Raw genomic sequence first — 26,229 nt, 5'->3', positions numbered from 1 at the left:
CTTCAGGAGAAACCTGCTAGTGGGCCAAGTGTTGAAGGCTGGTAACTGTAAGAGACAGACCACCTTCACGGCCTTTTACTTGCAAAAGTATACCCATAAGTCCCTTGACCCCCTTGTGCTTGGTCCTGTGGTAGCTGCTCAAGTAGTTGTGTAACAAGCCCAGCTCCCTCACAGAGCAAGGATGTATTTTGTCTATCGTAACATGTAGATTTAAGTCTCAAATTAGTAATAGTATGACTGGTTCTTCTTCTTAATTCTTCTGTCCCCCTTTTTTGGGAATCAAATGGTTGAAACATTATGTGCTGTATTACACCTGATGCTGTAATTTACACTTTGGAGCTCCACAGTTGAGATCTAAAGAAGTATCTCTCCCGTCCTCTGTAATTAGATGGTTTGATGGATTTTTATACTGACTCATTTTCATCTGGAAAGGGGATGGGGCTCCTCCCCCTGCGTTGTTGCCAGCTGGATAATCGCTCATTATTATTATTATTATTATTATTATTATTACTTGCTAAGCTACAACCCTAGTTCGAGAAGCAAGAGAACACTAATCCAAGACAGTGGAAGACCCTGGTACAGAGGCTATGGCACTACCAAAGACTAGAGAACAATGGTTTGATTTTGGAGTGTCCTTCTCCTAGAAGAGCGGCTTACCATAGCTAGAGTCTCTTCTACCCTTACCAAGAGGAAAGAGGCCACTGAACAATTACAAGTGCAGTAGTTCACCCCTTGGATGAAGAAGAATTATTTGGTAATGTCAGTGTTGTCAGGTGTATGAGGACAGGAGAATTTGTAAAGAATAGGCTAGACTATTCGGTGTATGTGTAGGCATAGGTATAGTGAACCGTAACCAGAGAGGAGGTTCCAGTGTAGTACTGTCTGTTCAGTCAAATGACCCCATAACTCTCTAGAGGTAGTATCTTAACGGGTGGCTCGTGCTGAAACAATCCCCCTAATTAAAAGACTCGGCTTTCTGTGGCTAGGAAAAATGTAAATTACTTAAAAAATGCATGATATTAATGGTGTTACATCTTCAATTAATCTAAATAACTTGCTGCTGCCTCATGACCAATTTTCCTCCACATACCTTTCAAGACATGGCAGGTTGGTGGGTGTAATAGGAGTCCCAGATAAATGCTAGATAACAGAGAGAGAAATTTTACATTTTTATTTGTATTTGAGGTCATAGAGTTGCATTTCAGAATTGCTGTAATAGCCTATTTTTCAAAAGGATGTATGGAAATAATCTATTTTATAGTTTTATTAAACCTGTTTTATTTTAACATTCTGGTTTTACATGCCTTTCCCTATGCCTATCTAACTTAACAACATCTGCATTGAGAAACATTTTGTTTTCAATATTAAACTTACCCGATAATCATGTAGCTGTCAACTCCGTTGCCCGACAGAATTCTACGGAAGGGATACGCCAGCGATCGCTATACAAGAGGGGGGTGTACTTCACAAGCGCCACCTGTGGCCAGGTACTGCAGTACTTCTTGTTGACACCACTTCAATTTTTCCTCTGTCGTGCTTCCGGCAAGACGTTCATGGATACGCTTATAATTTTGGAGTCTTGTTCACGGTTTTTGGTGAAGTATTGCTCTAAGATTTCAGCTTTCGCTATTCAGGAAGTTTTATTATTAGCTTAGCTAACTTTTGGAATTAATTTGATTAATTATGGTGACGAAGAGAGTATGAACTCTCTTTCACCTTTAAATGGCCGACCCTTCCCTTAGACGGAAGTGTTGGTGTCTAAGAGAGTATAGACTCTCTTTCTTAATTTTGCTTAACAAAAGTTATAGATTTATTTTATATCTCTCCGCCTTTTATAGGCCTCTTCGATTAACTTCCTTTTATTATAAACTTATTAAAATTAATTTTTATATTTGTTTATTTTCGACCTTTCCTAATAGTAGGCGGTCTTTTCTTGGTACCGAAGTTAATTAACATTGAGCCCGTCATTTCGGTTTTACCTGTTAACATATTATGCTATTTTAATGTTTTTGAAAGAATTTCTTTGATAGTCTCGTACTGTTTTCAAAGTTGAACTAACGTTTTGTTTTGTCTCTGCAGTTGTTGACGTTCAGAACGTTCAACTTGCGCTCTATCGTTACGATAGAGAGAGAATTTTCACGGTGTCACGTTGCAGTAAGAGTAACCGTGTCTAGCGTTTTGTTCATTCTTTCTTAACTTAATGGTTTTAATTCTAATAAAGGAACTTTTCATTTTGGGAAATATTTCAGTTTTTTCCTTTAACAATAATATGTTTTAACGATATATATGATTGGGCTCTTCTCTCAGGTTCTAAGTCAAGAGAGAGAGAGAGAGAGAGAGAGATAGAGACGGAGGGAGAAAGAGGAGGATAAACGTTTCGTTCAAGCGAGTAACGTTGTTATCGTCTTTGCTCTTCTCCCTAGTCTCTTTAGGGGAAGAAGGTAAATGTTTCTAGAGTTTTTTCTTGTTCTCAAGCTTTATGCGGTGAGAGATTTTAAACGTAGTTTATTTGATCTAGTGTTTAGTCTCTTTCCAGCCACTGAATTATTTATCTTTCATTAGATTTTTCTGTTACATTGTAATTCTGTTTTCGCAATTACTAACTTTTGAGAAAGGATAGAATTGCGTGTTTCAGGTACAAACCACTTAAAGTTTTGAGTTCAGTGAAATAAGTGCAAACAGAAAATCAAAAGTGATAAGTGATTAGCGCAAAGTGTGTCAGTGTTGTGCGTGAGGGTACTTCTGTGCGTGCCAGTCGTCCTCCCAGTCCGGGACCTCTTGCAAGCTCCCAAGCCCAGGGGAGAAGCAATGTCGAAGGGCAAAAGGGTTCGGCAGGCCTTGATCGGCGCACAGAAGTATCCTCGGTGGTTGCGGGCGTGTCTTACAGAGACCGTCACTCCCACCCGCAGACGATTGAGCCCTTATTTTGCTCGTCTGCAGAAGAAATTTCGGGGAGAAAACGCTGGTCCCAGGTCTCAAGACCTCTTAAACGTAAAGTCCAGACCTATGCCAGACGTACGAAGTTAGAGTTCAACAACCCGGCTGCAGTCATTGGGTTAGCTCTGACTCTCCTCAGTCATCAGGTGACTGCACACCTCCTAAGAGAGTTAAGGCTTTGCCTCAACAGACTTTATCGTCTGTTGATCCCAAGACGACTTTGCTGCAGTCCATGCAGTCGCAGCTTGCGGTCTTAATGCGTGAGTTTCAGGCTGAGAAGGTTACACCTCCTCCTGCGAACGCTCCGCCTCTCCGCAGTCCAGTCTGCCAGGCGTACGAAGTTGAGGTTCCTCAGGCTACCTTACCGCGTTCTGAGTTGCCAGTTACCAGCGGTGTGCAGCAACCTCTGCCTCCTCCTGCGAGAGCTCCGCCTCACCGCAGTCCAGTCTGCCAGGCGTACGAAGTTGAGGTTCCTCAGGCTACCTTACCGCGTTCTGAGTTGCCAGTTACCAGCGTTGTGCAGCAACCTTAACCTTCCTTAAGGCAACCTCAGCAATGGGAGCAGGAGTCTTATGCCTTACTTCCTCCGCTTCCGCTTGTGGTTCCACCAGCGAGGCAACAATCTCTTGAGGTACGACAACCTCTTCCATCAATGAGGCAGCCACCTCAGCACTCGCTGCAGCGACCTCAACAACTCTCGCAGCTCACACCTCAGGAACCTTAACTCGTTCCTCAGGAACCTGCTACTGCGCATCCGCAACCCTTACAGCAAGCGCAACTCTTGAGGCAGCAACCTCATGCTATGAGTCAGCCACCTCAACGCATGCATCTGCCACTTTTTCCTCAACTTGAGCTTCTTCCCATTCAACTTGGGAATAACAAATGACAATAATAACACCTCATTACTTTCATAACTTGCATTTGTAATCATATACATGTATGCCTACACAAACATTATGATAATGGAAGTTATTTGTATTACTTATATAAAAATATATATGTATTCCTTGCAATATATTTTTAACAAATCGCAAAATATGGCAAAAATATCTTCTAAACAAAAATGAATCATGAGTTATGAATGTAAGGTAATATTATGTTGATATTAAACCCCATGCAAGCATGCATGAAGTAATGCAGTGTTGCCAACAGGGCGAGTTTCCCTTTCCTGAGGTGAAGTAGATTATAGTACATTTAGTGTAGCTTAATTCTACGATTATCATGCCGGCTATCAAATTCATCAACAATACAGTCTAAATCAATTCCCTCGGCACGTGCACTTTCAATGGACGGTAATGCGATATTACTCGCTCTAGCACTGGTCATGGAATTTCTGAGAAATGTTACACGCCATGCAACACGCTCTGCTTACCTTACAGCATGCTCTACATACAGCATGCTCTGCATACAGCATGCTCTGCATACAGCATGCTCTGCATACCTTACCGCATGCTTCTCAGTCACACATCTTTGGTTGTTGCCAACTCACTAGACTGTCAAGCAGTTTCATAACGTTGCCTTCTAGTCTGCTGCTTTTGCACCAGTGAAACCCTCACTGAGAGAACTTAGCTTTTCTCGGATATGGTCCCTGTAGATGAGAAAGTGCTTTTCTCCCTCCTTCTGATATTCCCTTGAGGACTCTGTCATTTGGAGAGGAGCCTTTAGCTGCGTAGCCTCCTATGGACTTTTATTTAAGCATAACATGCTCCCAGGGAAGGTAATGGTTCCACTTCAGTCGCTAACCCCGTCTGTTACCACACCTGCTCCCATAGACCTTGAGCTTTGTTGCAAGACATGCAGTCCAAGCTTAGTCCTTGTTAGAGGATTTTTTTGTTTACGGAGTCAGTGTGTCACTGGGAAGACGTTCAACAACCAGCAGAAGTGACTTGTTGTGACGCAGTGCGGCAACCTCAGCAACCCGATAAGGAGTTGTCTGTACGACCCAGACAGTCTAGACAGCTTCGGGTTGTCACTGTACTTCCTCGCTTCCCCATGGTTGACAGTTCACAGACTGTGCAGCAGTACCATGATCTTGTGTCCGGCTCCGTCAGACGACTGGCTTTTAAGAGCTCCCACAAGTCGTCGCTGTCTGGAGATTCTCAGATGGACTATGGATCTGACCAAGGAACTAGGCCTCCTGGTCAATTTTGAGGAGTCTCAGCTCGTCCCATCCCAGACCATTGTCTCCCTGGGTATGGATCTTCAGAGTCGAGCTTTTCGGGCTTTTCCGTCGGCCCCAAGGATCTTCCAAGCCCTAGAATGCATCCAGAGCATGCTGAGAAGGAACCGATGCTCAGTCAGGTAGTGGATGAGTCTAACAGGGACACTTTCATCGCTGGCCCTGTTCATCGTGTTAGGGAGACTCCACCTCCCCCCCTTCAGTATCATCTAGCTGCTCACTGGATAAAGGACATGACGCTAGAGACGGTCTCAGTTCCTGTTTCCGAAGAGAGGAGGTCTTCTCTCGCGTGGTGTAAGAACAGCTTTCTTCTCAAGGAAGTCTATCTTTGGCTGTTCAGAAACCCGACCGCCTTCTCCTCTCGGACGCATCAGACACGGGCTGGGGTGCGACTTTGGACGGACAGGAATGCTCGGGAACATGGAATCAGGAACAAAGGACACTTCACATCAATTGCAAGGAGTTGTTGGCGGTTCTTCTGGCCTTGATAAACTTCAAGTCCCTCCAGCTTAACAAAGTGGTGGAGGTGGACTCTGACAACACCACAGCCCTGGCTTACATCTTCAAGCAGGGAGGGACTCTTTCGTGAAGTTGTTCTAGATTGCAAGGGACCTCCTCATCTGGTCTAAAGATCGAAAGCTCACGCTGGTAACGAGGTTCATTCAGGGCGGTATGAATGTCATGGCAGATCACCTCAGCCGGAAGGGTCAGGTCATCCCCACAGAATGGACCCTTCACAAGAATGTTTGCAGCAGACTTTGGGCCCTGTGGGGTCAGCCAACCATAGATCTGTTCGCTACCTCGATAACCTAGAGACTCCTGTTGTATTGTTCTCCGATTCCAGACCCAGCAGCAGTTCACGTGGATGCTTTTCTGCTGGATTGGTTCCATCTCGACCTGTATGCATTCCCGCCGTTCAAGATTGTCAACAGGGTACTTCAGAAGTTCTCCTCTCGCAAAGGGACACGGCTGACGTTGGTTGGCTCCGCTCTGGCCCGCGAGAGAATGGTTCTTAGAGGTACTGCAATGGCTGGTCGACATTCCCAGGACTCTTCCTCTAGGAGTGAACCTTCTACGTCTACCTCACGTAAAGAAGGTACACCCAAACCTCCACGCTCTTCGTCTGACTGCCTTCAGACTTTCGAAAGACTCTCAAGAGCTAGGGGCTTTTCGAAGGAGGCAGTCAGAGCGATTGCCAAAGCAAGGAGAACATCCACTCTCAGAATCTATCAGTCTCAAGGGGAAGTCTTCCGTAGCTGGTACAAGACCAATGCAGTTTCCTCAACCAGTACCACTGTAACCCAGATTGCTGACTTCCTGTTATATCTAAGGAAAGTAAGATCCCTTTCAGCTCCTACGATCAAGGGTTACAGAAGTATGTTGGCAGCGGTTTTCCGCCACAGAGGCTTGGATCTTTCCACCAACAAAGATCTACAGGACCTCCCTAGGTCTTTTGAGACCTCAAAGGAACGTCGGTTGTCCACTCCAGGCTGGAATCTAGACGTGGTCCTAAGGTTCCTTATGTCATCAAGATTTGAACCTCTCCAATCAGCCTCTTTTTAGGACCTCACATTAAAAACTCTTTTCCTCGTGTGCTTGACAACAGCTAAAAGAGTAAGTGAGATCCACACCTTCAGCAGGATCATTGTTTTCACATCTGAAACGGCTACATGTTCCTTGCAGCTCGGTTTTTGCTAAACGAGCTTCCTTCACGTCCTTGGCCTAAGTCGTTCGAGATCCCAAGCCTGTCCAACTTGGTGGGGAATGAACTGGAGAGAGTACTTTGCCCAGTTAGAGCTCTTAGGTACTATCTAAAAAGGTCTTAACCTTTACGAGGACAATCAGAAGCCTTATGGTGTGCTATCAAGAAACCTTCTTTTCCAAGTTCTAAGAACTCAGTTTCTTACTATTCAGGCTTCTGATTAGAGAAGCACATTCTCATCTGAAGGAAGAAGACCTTGCTTTGCTGAAGGTAAGGACACATGAAGTGAGAGCTGTGGCTACTTCAGTGGCCTTCAAACAGAGCCATTCTCTGCAGAGTGTTATGGATGCAAGCTATTGGAGAAGCAATTCAGTGTTCGCATCATTCTATCTCAAAGATGTCCAGTCTCTTTACGAGTACTGCTACACCCTGGGACCATTCGTAGCAACGAATGCAGTAGTAGGCGAGGGCTCAGCCACTACATTCCCATAATCCCATAACCTTTTAACCTTTCTCTTGAATACTTTTTATGGGTTGTACGGTCGGCTAAGAAGCCTTCCACATCCTTGTTGATTTGGCGGGTGGTCAATTCTTTCTTGAGAAGCGCCGAGGTTAAAGGTTGTGATGAGGTCCTTTAGTATGGGTTGCAGCCCTTGATACTTCAGCACCTTAGAGTTGTTCAGCCTCCTAAGAGGAACGCTGCGCTCAGTAAGGAAGATGAACTTATTTAAGGCAGAGTAATGGCTCAAGTCGACTTCCTTACCAGGTACTTGTAATTTCATTGTTATTTTGAATAACTGATAATATGAAATACGGGATACTTAGCTTCTTGATATACATGTACACTGGTTTTCACCCACCTCCCTGGGTGTGAATCAGCTACATGATTATCGGGTAAGTTTAATATTGAAAAATGTTATTTTCATTAGTAAAATAAATTTTTGAATATACTTACCCGATAATCATGATTTAATTGACCCACCCTTCCTCCCCATAGAACCAGTGGACCGAGGAAAAATTGAAGTGGTGTCAACAAGAAGTACTGCAGTACCTGGCCACAGGTGGCGCTTGTGAAGTACACCCCCCTCTTGTATAGCGATCGCTGGCGTATCCCTTCCGTAGAATTCTGTCGGGCAACGGAGTTGACAGCTACATGATTATCGGGTAAGTATATTCAAAAATTTATTTTACTAATGAAAATAACATTTTACTGTGATGAAATTTAGTAAATTGTCATTTTGTATGTATGATTGTTCAAGAGGGTAAATTTCATACCATTCTTAAAGCTAAACCAAAATAGCTTGCTAAGAATTTGCTTTGGTTTTATATTATGTCGGTATTTAAGATTATGTAAATAATGTTTAATCTTTTTACAGTTACACAGCTTGATAGATGATGTTACGGATCTCATGGAATCCTTAGCCGGCAAAAAGATTTTTAGCACAATTATGAAAAATCTTGACTCTGTAAGTACTCTTTTAATTATGATTATAATTATTTCTATGAATCTCTCCTAATGTTCATATTGCTTTGTCCCTGAAGCCAACTCAACAGCACGTTATCCTGAAAAAATTCCAATTGTTCCTTCAAGAAGGACAACACCAAGTGACTAATGGCAACTTTGGTAAGACCTTGCCTTACCTAATTGCCCAGTCTCTGAAATTTCTTCAATTGGTGATTTTTATTCCACTTTTAGCTGCTTCATTAAGGCATTTCCAAAAGTTTTGGAAGCCATAGATTTATTTTTAGGTGTTCAATAGAATGCTGCTTTTCAAGTTAAAAATAACCAAGAACTGAAGTAGAATATAAGTAGTTTACCAAGGATGTGTTAATTATTTGATTTTATCATTAATATTGGTTACTTGGAATCACCTCACCAACAAACTTTAGCATTTTATTTGTTGCTTTGATTTAATTATCAAGTGGGTTGCCTTCAGGAATTGCTTTGTATGTTAGTGAGAGTAGTGCACTTGTCTTCGCGAGGGCATTTTCTCTTTATGCTTACAAGAAGTTTGATCGTTTATATTCCTTCGTTTTAAGTTCTGTTCAGCTTATAGGTGACCGCCTTGGGCTTCATACTTATTCAAGTTAACATTTGGTTTGCACCTTTATGTATTAAATTTTGTTTGTTCCGACAATAAATGCAATCCCTTTTGCTTCATATTAGGGATATATTTTCAGCGAAGATGGAAGACTAGCCATAAGGGTTAGGGGGTTAGTACTAGCTACCCCACTCACACACACACACACTGATGTTGTCTCGTCAATTATTTTCTTTTGGCTCGGCCAAGAGCGGATGTTGTCTCTCTCTGTCTCCCAATTCTGACTGCCATTTGACTAACATTGTTTTGCTTTCTCTTTTTTACAGGTGTGACTGTTTTCATCTTAGACCGTCATGCAGACATGTCCAGAACCTGAGGAGCGCAAATGCACTACCTTCATGTCCTCGGTCGAGACCTACCTCCACTCGTTGTGTCTGGCCTGCAGAGGATGGCCTTGTACGCAGGACGATACCTGCGAGGAATGCCGGGAGTGGTCTTCCTCCCAGTGGGAGAAATTTTGATGACGGCGTAAAAAGATGTCTAAGAAAGACTCTTCTCCTTCGGGGTCTTCCTCGAAGTCGAAGAAACCTAAGACACTTCTTTAATCCCTTGATCTCTTCCTGAAGCTCCTGCTCGCTTGTTTCCCCCAGGGGAATGATCAAACAGGAGTGTTAACTGATTAACGCACCAGAACGACCCTTAGGTTCAAAGGGGGCTGTCACTTCCCCCTAGCGATGCCCCGCCATCCTTTCCCGTAGGGGCTTCCTTTTCTCTTGATGATCATTTGCAGATTTGGCCTTCTTTTGGCGTTGGTGGTCCAAGGAAGGTCTCGTTGAGCTGCTGCAGTTGGGAGCTGAAAGGAAGCTAACACTGGCTTCCCTAGAGGTGGAGTTGATCTCCCTCTGAGGGACCTTGAAGGTTTCGTGCCGGATGAGTTCCCTGCTTCTGCTGCCAGCGAGGTTCTGCTGGGACGGAGTTTCCTACCTTCGCCTGCGCTACCCCTCGTTTAGAGTTCGCTCAGTCTGCGAAAGGGGAGCAAGGTCCAAGGCATATTTCTGTTCCGTTGGGTGGTTACCATTCCCATTCACAGGTGAGGTCATCCCCTCAGTGGTGTCCACAGGGTTCAGTATGTTGTAGTGGTTTGCGGACTGTGGGCAGAGGTAGACCCGAACTGCCTAGTGTCCGAATGTCGACCACAACCCGACGTTCACTACCCAACAAATATACAACGGTAGAATACCCAAAAACCTAAGTAACAGTTCAACAGAACGGAGTACTGGGCACCACCCCTTGATTTATACTGGGCAAGGGGACCCAGCTAGAATCTTTCTTCCTTCCTAAATTCCCTTTCCTTGGGCTAGCTGGATTACAGTAAGATGTAAGATGACCGTTAATTCATTTCTGGGAAATTAGCAGTATTTATATAGCTATATATTCTTTAGGTAAGATGGTTTCAAATTTGAGTAAAGAAATGTCCGAACATTAGGTAAAAGGGAAAATTTTTCTTCAATCTGACAGCAAGACACAGTGTGGGAGAAAAGAACTTATGATAACTTATTTGAAAGATGAAAAAAAACGTGGCTGAGAAACGGATATCATAGTGTAAGAAACTGAAATGAAATGCTGTATTCATAAAAACAAGCAAAATAACATTTATTTGTAAAGGGAAAAAAAATTGTTTGGAATACATTAACATTGTTTGGTCGATTCAAATAATCAATTAAAGGCAAAATTATCATCCCTTACACTCCAGCTCCACAAATAACAAACAAACAAGAAATTATTCACATGTGGGACACTCCTAAGTGTTCCAATACAGTACAAGTATAAACAAAGGCACACCTAACTGTGTATCTGTTTGGGCAAATACCAGTAGCTTGCCTCACGATCAAAGGGTTCATAAAACAAGGATTGCAATTCATGTGACAAAACTAGAAGATCCCGGCAACCTTACTTATAACTGTCTTCCCCTAGGCAGACTAGCAACATACTCAGGTGGATCATGCAGATTTATTCCTGACTAAGACAGAAACAAACTTCAAGCTTAACGGCTTGTCTCAACTTCTAGTTGCCTCTCCAAACCCTACAGAGAGTAGGACGTGCTGCAAAATTGTTTTTACCCTAGACAATGCGTAGGACCAAAAATATAACAGAGAACACATATGATAATATATATACAATGAAAACATAAAAATAAGTTGTACTTTCCCTAACGATAGTATTAATTTTTTCACAATGTTATCCCCCTGCCTCGCCTCAGCCATTCTCCAGCCCTTTGGAGTGTGATTTTCTTTCGGAGGATGCTCACTCCTCGCGAGTTCAACACGTATCATCGTCGCCTCAGAATGTTCCTGTGCCTGAGTCTAGGACTGTTCTCCGTTCCCCCAGGGGAACCCATGTGCCCTTGTCACCGGAGCGCGGCGAGCACTTCTCAACGCTCACCCTTGCCCTACTGCAGGAGGCACGCTCATGATGACCCTAGTGATTGACGTTCTCCTCGTTATAGGTCCAGGAAGTCGCCAGCATGAGATCATCCTACTGCTCGCCACCACGCGACTGCAAGGGATCAGTTTCCCACAAGCCAGCGCATTTCAGTGCTCTTCTGCCCTTCACGCGATCTGGATGCATATCGTTGTCAAGATTGGAACCTTACATTTGCTTGTCCAGACAGATTACACGTGAATGTGATCATCTTCTCAAGTGCAATCCACAGCACTCGTGCTACCATTCTCCTCGTGACTTGCAGTCTACGCTTGATCGCCGCCCTGCTCGCGATCACTATTCCCCGCGTGATCTTCTTCCCTCGCTCTCCTACAACTCGCACTCTCCCAAACCTAGAAAAAAGTATGATCCAGCGCTTATGTGCTCCCAGGATGCATACTTACCGAGACCTTCCAGAGCCTCTACACGTTGCTACTACTACGCGCCCTCGCCTAGTTCTGCTAGAACAATAAGTGATACCACCTCGGATGACCATCTCCCCAATGAAGAACATGTGAGCATCTGTAGGAGCCACACGTTTGGTCCAACAGGATTTTTTACAGGTACAGATGACCCTCATACTAACAACAAAGAAGAGGAGGAGACAGAGGAACCCGACTCCTCCCCCAGGAGACACCCTTCATCCCTGTACAACCCGGAGTTCGTGTTTCCCAAGGGTGATCTCTTTAACATCCCCCTATCGTCTCTCTCCCATCGAGGTTATTCCGCCTGAGGAGCGGTCCACAACCAGGAGTGCGTACCAGTCCCCATCATCTCCTCCTCAAAGAGAAGACCAAGGTTCCACTCTTTGCAGGGAGAACTTCAGATCCTCACTGCTCGAGGAATTTCTTTCTCACGGAAGGGAGAGTAAAGACTTGAAGACGGTCCTCAAAAACTGCCTGGCCTGAACTTCCTGGCAGACCCAGGAGAAGACCCACAGGACCTTTTCCACAACAGCAGACACAATGCTGACTATGATCCACCCTGGGCTTCTATGGGTGGATGAAGAACAGAATTCCGAGATTGACGACTGCCTTCCTAGGGCCGCTACCCCTAGATATACCGGTTATACTTTTTGGCAGGTCTTGGCCTGCTCGAGGGCCATTAATGGCCTAGATGATGCGGCTGTGGCCTCTCAAGAGGGCAAGGACACCGTTCTCGATCACATCTATGGCACTTGGCAACCTCTCAAGGCCAGCGCCGCTTTGTCCTGGTCTAGGGTATTAAAATGGGCCATAAAGAAGGCCTTTGCTCAGATAGCCAGTTCCACTAGTTCTCTTTGCACAGGCTCCTCCTCAAAACTCCTTCCACCTCCCTTTGTCCAGCAGAGGAGGCACTTTGAGGTATAAGATGAAACCCTCTCGGCCCTCCCTCTAGATCCTGCTATAGAGGTCTTAAATAGGGGGCTCTCCGGCCGTAGACTCGTTAGTTTACCGGTCTCCTTGGCTGCAGAAGCCCTGAACACAGAGAAGGTCGTGAAGTATACCATACAGACTAGTTTGTGGCTGGACCTGTGGTTGGAGTCAGTTGGACACCCCATTAAGACCGAGGAATGGTCCAAGGGGTCAACTAGAAAGTCGATGGCTACCTTTCTTTTATCGGGTACCCGGACAGTCGAGCGGCAACCCTTCTTCAGCTCCGAGACAGACTCCTCACATTTTACCAAGGTCTGGGGATCATGGTAAATCTCAAGAAGTCATCCCTGCATCTCTCAGAAACTGGTATACCTAGGTATGATAATCAACACCAGCCTGCAGGAAATCTCTCCATCTGATGATAGAATCTAACGAGACACACTCTCAGCCCAGCGTTTGTTATATCTCATAGGTCGCCTGACATCCCTGGTCCATCTAGTTAGCAATGGCCGCTTCCAAATTCAAGCTCTTCAGTGGCAACTAAAATCGAGGTGGGTTCAGCACGATGACTCCGGATATGCTGGTCCCTTTGGGACCCCAGCAGCGAACGGACCTGAGATGGGTGGTAGACGAGAATCTCCGCCAAGGGGTTGACCCTCTCGTTCCTCCCTCAGAATGAATGCTCTGATGCATCAAAAAGAGGGGGGAGGGCCTCACATGCTGCACTACACGGCCTCTGGGCTTTGGTCAGAGTCCGAAAGGCACCAGCATATAAATGTCTTGGAGATGAGGGCAGCCATTCTAGCCTTAAAACAGTTATTATTATTAGTATTATTACTTGCTAAGCAACAACCCTAGTTGGAAAAACAGCATGACCTAGTCGTGTCAGGTGTGTGGTCGGAAGAGGAGAAACACCTGCACATTAACGTGGTGGAATTATGTCAGTCATGAGAGCACTCATTCATTTCCAGGCTCGTTTGAAAGAGCACTTGGTATAGCTGATGAGCGACAACACGTCCGTGGTCGCGTACGTCCCTTGCAGCAGTTGACGAGGCGGGTGTTTCTGTGGGCAGAAAGTCAACACGTAACCTTGTCAGCGAGGTACATTCCGGGCAAGAGAAATGTTCTGGCAGACGCCCTAAGTTACAGAGACCAGGTAATAGGGGCAGAATGGTCTTTTCAACCTTGGGTAGCAAGTCGAATACTCGACCTCTGGGGAGAACCATACATCGACCTATTCACAACACGGCACAACGCCAATCTTCACGTGTTTTGCTCTCCGGTACCAGATCCCGCGGTGTAATACATAGGGGTTTGTGTCAAAGAAAGCTAAATGGTTTGTGTGTATGAAATAAATGTTTTATATACTGTAGTTATGAAACACTTAATTTATATATCTCTCTGTGCCCCCCCAAAATGGTTTAATCCATTATTATCTTTTTAACAGTTATTGACAGCAGCCCCCTACACGCAGTAGGGAGAGAGGATTAGTGTATTCTCTAGAGAATTTAGAATAAGCACTGAACCTGTATATAGGAAAGAGGCTGAGACCATTCTGCTGAATACATAGAATAATGAAGGTTGATCATTGCCTGTTTCCAGTGTGTAGTGGTCTGTGATGCTGCTCTGTATTCATATTATCGTGCCTTTTAACTAGAAGTATGATATTGTGTTGTTATATGAGAGTGTGTCATAAACATTAATAGTTATTCAGTTGTTAGGAGGAGAGTGAATGTGTTCGAGTTTAGTCTGAATTGTTCCAGAAATACAGTATCAAAACCCTTTCCAAGGAGGAGAGATTTAGGCATTACTGTTGTTGATGAGAAAATTTTCGATGACAACGAAACTTTGTCACGGTGCGGGTTTGCAATCGGAGAATTTCTAGACATTGCTATTGTGGGCCCACAGAGACCTGCACAGCGTCGTGTGCGGCCATACTATCCAGAATGCTGCAAATTTTTAAGCAACTTTGCAGCCTAATGGTGGACAGAATATTGTTGTGGACAGTGTTGCTTTGAGGGAAAATTATTGCAGTACAGTATTTTTCACAGTTATATTTAATTTATAGATGGTTCATTAGATAGTAAGTGTTAAAGGTTATTACTGGTCATTACAGATGTCATAAAATCATAGTGTTGCGGGGTTCTTCTTTAAGCTTAGTTCTGTAGTAATGTTTATTTTGTTTTAGAGGCTATGTTGAGAACCCTAATATTTCTAAGTCTTTCAAATCCTCAGGTTCTGCAGTCATGGTTTTTTTAGGATTTTAAAGTTCCGTTTTGTAACTGTGTAGTGATATAGCTTGCATGTAACTTAGTATTTTTCTCTTGCTTGTACAATATGCATTAAGATTATTCTGAAGTGTTTATTTCTTTTGTTTATCGTGTTTTTTTTTTTTTTTGTAAGGCTGGAGTGTAAAGGAATGCTAATTTTGCCTTTAATTGATTATTTAAATTGACAAAACAATGTTAATGTATTCCTAACAGTTTTTTTTTTTTTGTTTCATTTACAAATAAATATTTTTTGTTTTTATATAAAGACTAAAATTCATTCCAGTTCCTTACAACACAGTGTCCCTCTCTCAGCCATTGTTTTTTTAACCTTTCTAATAAGTCATTTATTATAATTTTTTCCTCCCACACTGTGTCCCATTATCAATTGATAAATGTTCCCTTTCACCTAATGTTCTGACCCTTACTTAAACTTGAAGCTATCTAACCTTAAATTCAAGCTATTCACATATACTGCTCATTTTTCCCAGAAATGAATCAACGTTCATCTTACATGTTAATCCAGCTAGCCCAAGGAAAGGGAATTTAAGAAGGAAGTAAGATTCTAGCTGGGTCCCCTAGCCCAGTATAAATCAAGGGGTGGTGCCCAGTGTTCAGTTTTCTTGACCTGTTACTTAGGTTTTTTGGGTATTCCACCGTTGTATATTTGTTGTGTAGTGAACGTTGGGTTGTGGTCGGCATTCAGACACTAGGCAGTTCGGGTGCTACCTCTGGCCACAGTCCGCAAACCACTACAGCGGGTGCGTTCAAGGATGCACTGCAACATCCTTGGGATCGACTGAATTGCTACGCGTTTCCCCCTATTGCTTGCTTCGCGCAGTCCTGTCCCGGGTCCTAGTAATCCCAGGACTCAGGATGACTCTCATTGCTCCACTATGGCTACACAAAGAGTGGTTTCCCGATCTGTTGTTGCTCCTGGTCGAGGAACTGAGAGAGCTACCACACTGGCCCAATCTCCTTCGGCAACCCTTGTCAAACAGGTACCACCAGGCGGTGCAGTCGCTCAGACTTCACGCGTGGAGACTATCCAGCATCTCCTCAGAACACGAAGCTTTTCGCGACTCGCTGCGAGAAAGATGTCAGGGTACCTTAGAATATCCTTCTCCTCAGTCTACTGGGGGAAGTGGTCGGTCTTCTGTGATTGGTGTATTGGAAGGGGTATCTCTCCGGTCGGAGCCTCTCTGACTCAGATCGCAGACATCCTAGTCTTTCTTCGCTGAGATAAGCTCCTTTCGGTTTCTGCCATTAAAGGGTACAAGTCTGCCCTTGCAATGGTGTCCCATCTGAAGGGCATAGATATCCCCAACGCCCTCGAGATTTCTATGCTCATTAAGAGCTTCGAACAGTCGTGTCCCCCGAGGGAACTTTGAGTTCCCCAGTTGGATGTCGCTTTAGTTCTCTGGTCTCTTACTCGTGCTCCGTACGAACCCTTGAGCCGTGCCTCAGACTTTTTCTGCTAGCCTTAGCATCGGCAAAGAGAGTTGGGGAGTTACACGCCCTCTCTTGTAATGTCACTTACGCAGAGGGATGGAAGGAGATCTCCTTGAGTTTTGTGCCAGAGTTTGTTACCAAGACTCAGAACCTAGCGATCCACGATCCCAGGTTCGAGGCCTTCACTATTCCTTCTTTACCGGATGCGACGATTGGCGGTTCAGGTGAGAGGCTTCTCTGTCCTGTCAGGTGTCTCCAGCGCTATCTTAAGCAAACTCGACATCTCAGACCTGAATGTCGACGACTCTTCGTTAGCACCGGCAGAGCTAAGAGGGAGGTGTCGAGGAACACGATATCCTTCTGGATCCGTGAAACCATCCGCAAGGTGTATGAGACTTCAAGAGTCTAAGCACCAGCGAGGGTTAAAGCTCATAAGATCAGGGGCATTGCCCCACAGTCACTTTCAAGAGAAATCTTGTAGTTGGCCAAGTGCTGAAGGCTGGCGTTTGGAAATGCCAGACCACCTTTATGGCATTTTACTTGAGGGAGTTTACGCACAAGTCCTTGAACACCTTTGTTGTTGGCCCTGTGGTAGCGGCTTAAGCTATATTGTCGGACCTCTCCAGTTCCTCCTGGACAGGGAAGTCTCTTGTCTTGTTTTTTATGGTATGTTTGGCAGTGTGCATGTGTTCTGCCTTTCTCTCTGTCTCCTCCCTTGGAGTCCCATACATCAAGACAAGTCTTCCCAGGTAAGATTGCTAGAGTTTGTTTACAGGTATTCTTCCCCCATCTTCTGCTAGGCAGGGAAGACGGTGAATGTATAAAGCCTTTGCCTTTTGGTTATGTAGGTTTATCCAGTCACTGCGACCCTAGGGTCGAGTTTCTCCTACATTCACGCTCTCAGGTCGCGCGATGCTCTTGCCCATCGTGCGACTCGGCTCTCAGTCTCTCAGACCCCACCATCGTCATGTCGCGTCGAGAGACAAGGCTAGGTGGATTTAGTCCTCTGTTCTCATTTGAGACCAGGTCTATATCCAGGCAGTTAACTGTTCACAAGCAGGAAAGGCAGACCTCCCACCAACCAGTGAGTCTTCCTATATTAAATGATTACGAGGTTTGTATATTGCATCGGAGCAAATGACAATTTGTCCTAAATTGTATTTTTCCTAGCTATACAAACCCGTAATCATTTGATATAAATGCCCGCGCCTACAACCCTTCTCATGTTCTACATTGAGCCTAAAGCATTTGAATGAGGAAAGCGGGCTGGTGGGGGTTGAAGCTAAGCTCCACCCCATACCCCCAGCCAACCAATCAGCACAACTGCTTTGTTCTCTCTCTCTTTGGTTATTTCAGCTGCACTGAAGCGAATTCCTATATTAAATGTTTACGGGTTTGTATAGCTAGGAAACATACAATTTAGGACAAATTGTAATTTTTTCTATGCTTTTATCTTTTACAATATATGTAGTTTTGGTGATGATATGGTGTTTTGACATTTGAGAATCAAGTTTTAATTTTTTATATTTATAGCTTGCTGCTACATTACCATACCCTTACTATGAAGAAATTATTGGAATTGCGGGTTATTCCAATCTGCCTCCTTCTGTGATAACCATGTACAATGTCTTCTATGAAGTCTTCACTTTGTGTACCTCCATAGTGGCACAAGATGCTGATGGCAATATTTTTCATGGAAGAAATCTAGACACAGGTTTATTTCTAGGGTAAGAACATTTTTATTCTCATGAGATACTATCCACTGCTTTAACAATTGCTCATTTGTTCATTTCATATAATTGGTGTTCGAAATAACAGCTTTTAACTGCCAAATAGCATTGTATGCCCAAAAAGGGCACTGCAAGGCACTGGGCCTGACAGAACTTAACATGTACTTGAATTAAGTAATTTTTATGGTACAGTATTTACTGTTTGGTTAGACCCATATGGTCAAAGTTTTTAGTGTATGTAGAGCGCTCCAATATCCAATCTCGCCTCACAACATGTGACCCTTCAAAACCTAGATGTTTTCTTTTTATATAAGTGTGCACTTTGGGAGTTCCTGTTTGCTGTAGATTAAACCAGCATGGTGTTTTTCAATTTAAGCCATATCAAGAATTTTCTATTTTAAGAAAAATTTGCTGGCAGTAAACTATTTAGCTTAGCACTAGCAACAATCACCAGCTAGCGAAGATTTTTATTTCAGATCATTGTTTATATATTTTATCAGTTGAATATCTCCCATGAATCCCTATTGAGAACAAGTGCTGTATTTGTTCAGAAAAAAATTGAGAAAAATATTTGAGTGAAAAATGAATAGTGTACATGTACTAAATATAGTGACATTGAGAAATTTTAGGTAAACAGTACAATTAAACATCCTCCCCCATATAACAAGAGCAACATTTCTCACCTTATATATAATTGTATTTCTTTCCTGTCATGCTTGGACCCTCCCAATGCCTCTCATAGGGGGAAAAAGGAAAAGTCATACCCTGGTGAGAAGGAGCACCTTGAGATTTACACTTGGAAACCAGTTTCCCAAAAATTGCTGAACCAGCAGGTTGTTGTTAGGAAAGGGGGAAGGGGTGGGAAGAGTTGAATGCATATATGCGCGTGTGTGTGTGCATATCTACATTATACAGCATAGGTATTTAGACGTCATTTTTGACGGCTCGTGTACTCTTGTATAGTATTATAAGACACTTATTTTCAGATGTTCAGTAGTTAGCTGTTTGCTATTTTAGCAGAAAACATATAGATATCTATATTCTGCTATTAATGAACATTAGCTTGTAATTTTTTTTTTAGAATTTAACCGTATCTATTGTGTACACTACTGATTCCCAATATAAGTGAAGTAAGTTGAAAGAATGACTGTGATTTGTCACTCTGAAAACTAAAGAACCTGTATGTTTTAGCATTGCTCACTTACCTTTGATTTTACTTTAAAAGTAATTGAAAATTCTGAATGTTGTTGACATTCATATCCCATGATGCAACTCATCATTCTTACCCATGATGCTACAAAAAAGTAAAAAAAAATCGACCAGGAACTCTTATGTGTCAGCAATAGTGTTCAGAAGTAGAGTAAATAAAAAAAAATTAGTGAACTTACTTTACCTGAGCAAAGATTTTTAAGTAACAATATTCTAAGTTGTGTTTATTTAGACATCAAATTATTGAAAAATAGAGCCTGGTGTCATAAATCATGACCGTATCATATAGATGCAGTCCTTAAAACTGATATCATATCAACCAAAACTCACTTTAATTAGTTTTTAATTACTTGACTTGATATTTATTATATGGAATTATAGTTAAAAGCAATATCTTTTTGACATGCAAAGTACTCTTTAACCCTATCTAATTTTATGGTTGTAACCTTCATAACTTAATTTTTATTATATTTTTTGTTTATTTGATAATATCACAAAGATGGGACAAGAAAAACAAGACATGGAAAGTAGCGGAACTCCTCCATCCTTTGACCGTCAACTTGCAATTTGAAAAAGAAGGGAAGATCATCTTTGAGTCCACAAGTTTTGTTGGCTATGTTGGAATTCTTACAGCAGTTCAAAAAGTTAGTGGAAATCAGTGCTTCTTTCAAATGCAAAGTTCAGTAGTTGTATATACAGTACTATACTGTGATGTTATGAGGATCTAGTGGTAGGTTGCTTGTTTCATTAGTATCTATTTGAATTTGAAAATATCTTGAATGGATAACTTATGCAACTAGAGCTTTAGTTTGTATCAGGTATTTATATGTTGAATAGTGAAGAGTTCAGCTACATTGGTTTTGATCAGTACTTAGATGGATAGTAACCAAAGAATCAAGAGAATAATTATCACAGTAGCAGAATTATTTATTGAGACTCAACCAAAAGTAATTTTTTAAATTAGAATTGAAAATACTGTACAAGCAAAATTGAGTTAAAGAATATGAACGGCTTTGAGGAAAGTACAAGTCAGAAAGCAACATAGCTTCAAAGAACATCTGGTACTGTTTGGTGTGCTTCCCATGTTAACTCCCATGGGTCTGAAAGGCCTTGTGCAATGAGCTAGTTACCTCTTTTTAGATCATGATAGGTTTTCTTGTAATGCTAGATGTCTGTGCTATTGGAAACTTCATGATGTAATAATATTTTGATGTACTTATAATTTTAAGTTAGTCTTTAAGATATTAAGTCTTTAAGTGTCATTTATTTTTTTAAAGGAAGAGGTAAATCTATACACAACTTATTGTACTATTACATTGATTTGTTGCCACGTGCATACAAACCTTTCGTCCTTTAAAATAAGATATATCTTTAGCAGTGCTGGAACGGCTTTTAAATTTGTTAACGAGGCAGTTAACAATGGTTGGTGAACACAGCAAGTAGCCTGCTCACTTTCCTCTCAAAGACTTTAGTTTTGCCTTTGTCTGCAAGGAGTACAGATGTATCCAAAGGGTGTTAATGTTTTTCTTTATACTTTATTTGAATAGTTGATTGTTGGGTTTGTACTTATCATGGACGCAAAGCAAGATGTTTGTAAATGGGGGAGGGGGAAGTTTTGGTGGATGCTATGACAGGTTTATGGTAAATCTAGTTATAGATTCACACACTCTTTGCTTCTTGTAGGGGCTTTGATTGTTTACAATCATTCCCGTGTGCCGACTGGTGAGTGTTTGCTTTATGAAGTGGAATAAAAACAAAGGATTCTCTGGCATCATCCTTGGCAATGCCCAAGTTAATGTTGAAGAAGTTTGCAGGTTGCTTTTGTGCTTGTTACCATGGGGCCTGTGGCTCCTGTTATCCCTGTGCCTGTCACTCTGGGGACTGTGGCTTCCATTATCCCTTTGCCAGTAACCCCAGTCCCTGTGACACCTTCTCAAAGGCTAGTGACTGTTTTGCCAGTGGCCACAATAATGCATACCACTTCCCCTGTGATAAGCGACCCCCAGTGTTTTTGTTCCTGTTTTGGCAACTCCTGTGGTTACTCCCTGTTAGGGAGCATCATCAGTTATAGCTCAGACCTGGACGCCTTTGTTTGTAGAGCCTGGGAGGAAAGGTGGTAAGAGGAAGAATTAAATACGGTATGCTCCTCCCTCTCATCCTCCTCCTTTTTCTTCTCTCCTTTTTTGTCCTCTTTGTCCTCCTTTTCTTCTTATTCTGATTCTGACTATTCTTTTGAGAGTAGAGGATGGCTCTCAGCTGGCTCCTAGACCTGTGGGAGCTTGTGCACTCTTTCCATTGGCCAGGCTCCTTTTATTTTTCTCCCTGGAGGGAGGAAATGCTGATCCCTTCTCAGATAGGAGTACTTTGGTACATTGAGTTGAAAAGAAGGCACCTCATTCAGACATTGTTGCTGGCTGGTGCAAATTGGTGATTTAAGGGTCATGCCTCTGTGCTCATGAGCATGGAGCTACATCCTACTCTCCTCCACAATCAATACAGAGCAGGGTACAAGGTACCTGTTTTTTTCTTTACTTTGATCTGCCCCAGAGATATTTTTTGCCTTTATGACAAGTCTGGTATGTCACGGGTTCTGATTATGTTGCTCAGTCCTTTGGCTTAGAGTGCTCTTAATCTTGGGGGAGATAGATTTTCTGTGAAGCCTTCCAAGCTTTAGGCCCTTGTAAGAGATGTGGGTGCTCAGAATAATTTTGTTCCAAAGGCAGTGGTCCTTGGTCAGGTACCAACAGAAGTGGAGAACCCAGAGTTGGAGTGCTCCTTTGTGGAAGTTCTTGTGCTCATACACTATGAGAGTGCAACAAACTAGGTGTAGTGAATATGGCACCAGCTTTAATTTGGACCTTGGTCATTGATTGGCATTTTGGCACCCCTCAAGGGTGAAGTCTTTTTCTGCATCTGCCATGGTCGGCCCTGAGTCATGTAGACGATCAGATCTATGGATCTGAGATCACTCTTGTGGTCAGTTTGTCTAGCAAGATCCTTCACCCCAGCACTTTTTATGCAGTGAAGGTTCTATGTGCCAGTCTTCTGGTCCATCCACTCTGCCTTAGACTTCTTAGTCGGCAGCCATTTGTCATGATTGCCCTTCAAGCAGTCTTATGGTATAACCAATGGCCTAGCTCTATGTATACTTTGCAAAGATGATGGGGTTATCATCTTACAACTCTTTGGAGAATTACAGTAGGCTCATGCTTTTTGGCGGAAAGGCAGTGACCTCTTTGGCACACCAGCTGGAAAATCAGTCGGCCAACTGGATTTTGAAGAGAGACACATTGATGTCCAGGTACCCAAAGCAGGATGGTCTAGAGGTGGTGCATGCCCTACGGAGCACTTTGTCATGGGAGTCCTCATTATGTTTGCCAAAGAGACATGTCCTGACAGTGGTGGAGAAGTTGACTACTTTGCAGGAGGCCTTGATCCACTGCTCAATAATCTTTAAGGGCCTTAGGCCTTCAACGATGTTTGTGGCCAAACCTTCGTTGTGCCCCATGCCTTCATGACTGTTGGGGAAGAAGATTGCCACAATTTTATTTAGACTATGATTAGGACTTCCTGGAACTTCTTCTCCAAGGGGCCCTGTGCATGGGCAGCTCTTTCAAGTCTCCCAACCTGGCCATTTTAGGAAGGGAAGAAGAGCGGGGTATGTTAACGTTAGTGTTATCCCTTTACTGCTGCCACGAGTAGCCGTTTGGTAATTGTGGCTTAAGACATGAAAATATGGGAAACGAGGATAATGCCAGATGTTACTCTGTATCTTTTTCTACAGTTCGTGTATTTAACAAAAAGTAATTCACAAGCTTATTGAGCACATAAATAATCAGTTACGGTAGCGTTGAATTATCTTGAAAATGTTAAAGTCACAGATTACAAAGTTGAATTCAAAATGCAAAATCTTCTAAGTGCTCCTTAATGGTACATCAAAGTTACAAAGTTCTAGGGTCTGGAAATGGAGCGAGACAGCAGGGATTTAGAAAGTTACTAAAAAATCTACATTCTGTATTAAGTGTACAGTGAACCCTCGTTTATCGCGGTAGATAGGTTCCAGACGCGGCCGCGATAGGTGAAAATCCGCGAAGTAGTAACACCATATTTACCTATTTATTTAACATGTATATTCAGACTTTTAAAACCTTCCCTTGTACGTAGTACTGTTAACAAACTACCCTTTAATGTACAGAACACTTAATGCATGTAATACAGTACCCTAAACTAAAACAGGCACAAATATTAAAGGCGACTTTATATCATGCGTTTCCTAAACACGCCAAAAAGCACGATAAAAAATGGCAACCAATGTTTTGTTTACGTTTATCTCTGATCCTAATGAAGAAACAGACGCATTTACACATCTGTTTATAGGTTAGTTTTTGCATCAATTATATTGATTATTCAGTACAGTATGTTGATTTGGTTATTACTAATGTTTTACTTAATTTTTCTTAGGACTTCCAAATGAAATTTTTTTCTTTATGACGCCGTCATAAAGTACGCTCAGTAAACAAACTAAGGAATTTAACCCGCATGATGAAAGTGATAAATAATGATATTACAGTAAAAGCTTTTATAAAATATGTTATTACAAATATTATTTACCGTATCTATATAAAATCATACATACGTAGCAAAGCAGGAAAACAATCTACGAGAGAGAGAGAGAGAGAGAGAGAGAGAGAGAGAGAGAGAGAGAGAGAGAGAGAGAGAGAGAGAGAGAGAGAGTTGTTTTACATACGCAAATGTAAATTTTAAACAAAACAAAAATAGCCCCATTTCATATAAAATAGATTACAAATATTTTACTTTATCATATTACAGTAGTCTGTATAATACTGTAAAGTTCAGTACAGTATGTTGTTGTTAAAGTCGTGGCAATGAAATTCTCACGAAACAAAAACACGCCATTTGATTACAACAGCTGATTCATTCTCTCTCTCTCTCTCTCTCTCTCTCTCTCTCTCTCTCTCTCTCTCTCTTCGTGTTATACAATACTTACATTTAGATGAAGAAACTAAAATTAGTTTTCTTAGTGTCAATTAAATACGAAACGAAATAATTAGGCCGAGTCTAAATCCATTTCAATCTTAGCTAAAAATAGGGCATCCGATTTCATCAGCAAACCACTATTTTTTGGGAAATATCATTTTATTCTAGAAAATTGCCACTCTTTAAATAGTTAATTGCACATTAAGAAAGCGTGTACTTTTGTTTTTAAATTTCGGGTGTGTTTTAAAAATCGAGTATTGTTGACTTTTTTTTTTTTTACTTTTGGCTGTGATTAGATCAGCTGTCATCTAGCTGCCGCTCTTGAGTGTGTACGAATACACTAACAAAGTATCATTTATACCATTTCTTAACTTATTCAAACCGTCTACAGTATACAGTTGATATTACATAAGCACCAATGTGTTATAACCTATCAAATTTTTTTGTTTATTACATTTAAACCCCCCTCTATCTCTCTCTCTCTCTCTCTCTCTCTACCTATCTCTCTCTCTCTCTCTCTCTCTCTCTCTCTCTCTCTCTCTCTCTCTCTCTCTCTCTCTCTCTCTCTCTGTGGGCTACTTTTCACTACCTCCCATTCCTTACCTCTCTCTATCTCTCTAACAAATGATATCTTTGTTGCTCCTCAAAGTTTCATTTATATTGAAAATCAATCATGATTCAATTTTCCTTACTTTCTCCAATCTCGCACCATCGGTCACATCGCGGTATTTTCGATATTTCCGGAAAATCCGCAATATATGTATAGACATGGGTTATGAAAAAAATCCGCGAAGTGGTGAATCCGCGATGGTCGAACCGCGAAGTAGCGAGGGTTCACTGTAATGAATGTTGATAAGGCCAGGATCAGCCTCAAACGGTGGGACGGTACTATCGATCTCTACTAAGAGTCTGCTTCTTGGCCATACTTCCTCCTTATGTGTGGCAGAACCCGGATGGGGAACGGGTGTCCACTTGGGTTTAGGAAAGGGTGGCTGTCCTAATTCTGCAATGGTTTGCACTTCTGCTGCTGTCTCATCTCTGTCTCCAGCCCTGTGGGAAGAGGATGTGATTCAGCAATATGACAGATCAGCAAAACATGGGCGCCATCATCCCAACACGTGGTTTGATGCAGATTGAGCAATTCAGAGCTACGAGGTCACCTAGCAACAGTTTTGTGCCTGCATTCATATCATTGTTATTGTCAATACTCAAGCCTTGGGTACTGAGTGTCCTTCGTGATGGTTACTCACGACCATTTTCAGACCGACGGCTCCCCCTCTCTTGGACACTAATAAAATTCATGTAATATCCTCCAGCATCACTGAAAGCCCAATCCTTTTTGACAAATGTCAAATGGATGCTGAACACAAATGTAATTAAAGTTGATTGATATGGATACCTAGCCTTTTGCAGTTGAATCTTCCTGGTGTTCAAAGTTGACTGGGGTCTGGTTCAGGATGGAAACAGTATGTACTGTAGTGACTTCCATTTCTGGAGACCTTGCTTTCAGTGAATCTGGAGGATGCATACCTCCATTTACCCATGAATCAGTCCTCTTGAAAGTACCTCTGCTTCTTCCTCAACGCAGAGGTTTATTAATTGACGACCCTGTGTTTCAGACTGTACTGCTCCTCGATTGTTCACTTGAGTGTTCACGCTAGTGTTAGTTTGAACCCACTTGCGCAGGATACATCTCTTCATGTATCTTGACAGTTGATTGATCCTTGTCTCCTCTGAGAGGCAGTTGCTACAAAATCAAAATACCTGTTCTCCTTTGGTCACAATTTGGGGATTGATAAACAGGGAGAAGTTGAATCTCACACTTAAACAGAGATTGAAGTATCTGAGTTTGCAGATGCACATGGTAGCTAGAGTCT

The 26,229-nt window shown here is 42.4% G+C and overlaps 1 protein-coding gene across 1 annotated transcript in view; it reads left to right on the top strand.

Annotated features, from left to right (window-relative positions):
* LOC137623238 (acid ceramidase-like) overlaps positions 1 to 26,229 on the top strand; it is a 100,694-nt gene that overhangs the window by 23,315 nt on the left and 51,150 nt on the right. The window contains exons 4-6 of the mRNA XM_068353977.1: positions 8,195 to 8,284; positions 17,949 to 18,142; positions 19,854 to 19,998. Coding sequence (XP_068210078.1) covers positions 8,195 to 8,284; positions 17,949 to 18,142; positions 19,854 to 19,998 — 429 coding nt within the window. The remainder of the gene's footprint in view (positions 1 to 8,194; positions 8,285 to 17,948; positions 18,143 to 19,853; positions 19,999 to 26,229) is intronic.

Source organism: Palaemon carinicauda, chromosome 30 (assembly GCF_036898095.1).
Source record: "Palaemon carinicauda isolate YSFRI2023 chromosome 30, ASM3689809v2, whole genome shotgun sequence".
Lineage (NCBI taxonomy): Eukaryota > Metazoa > Arthropoda > Malacostraca > Decapoda > Palaemonidae > Palaemon > Palaemon carinicauda.
This window is presented reverse-complemented; position numbering and strand designations above follow the sequence as displayed.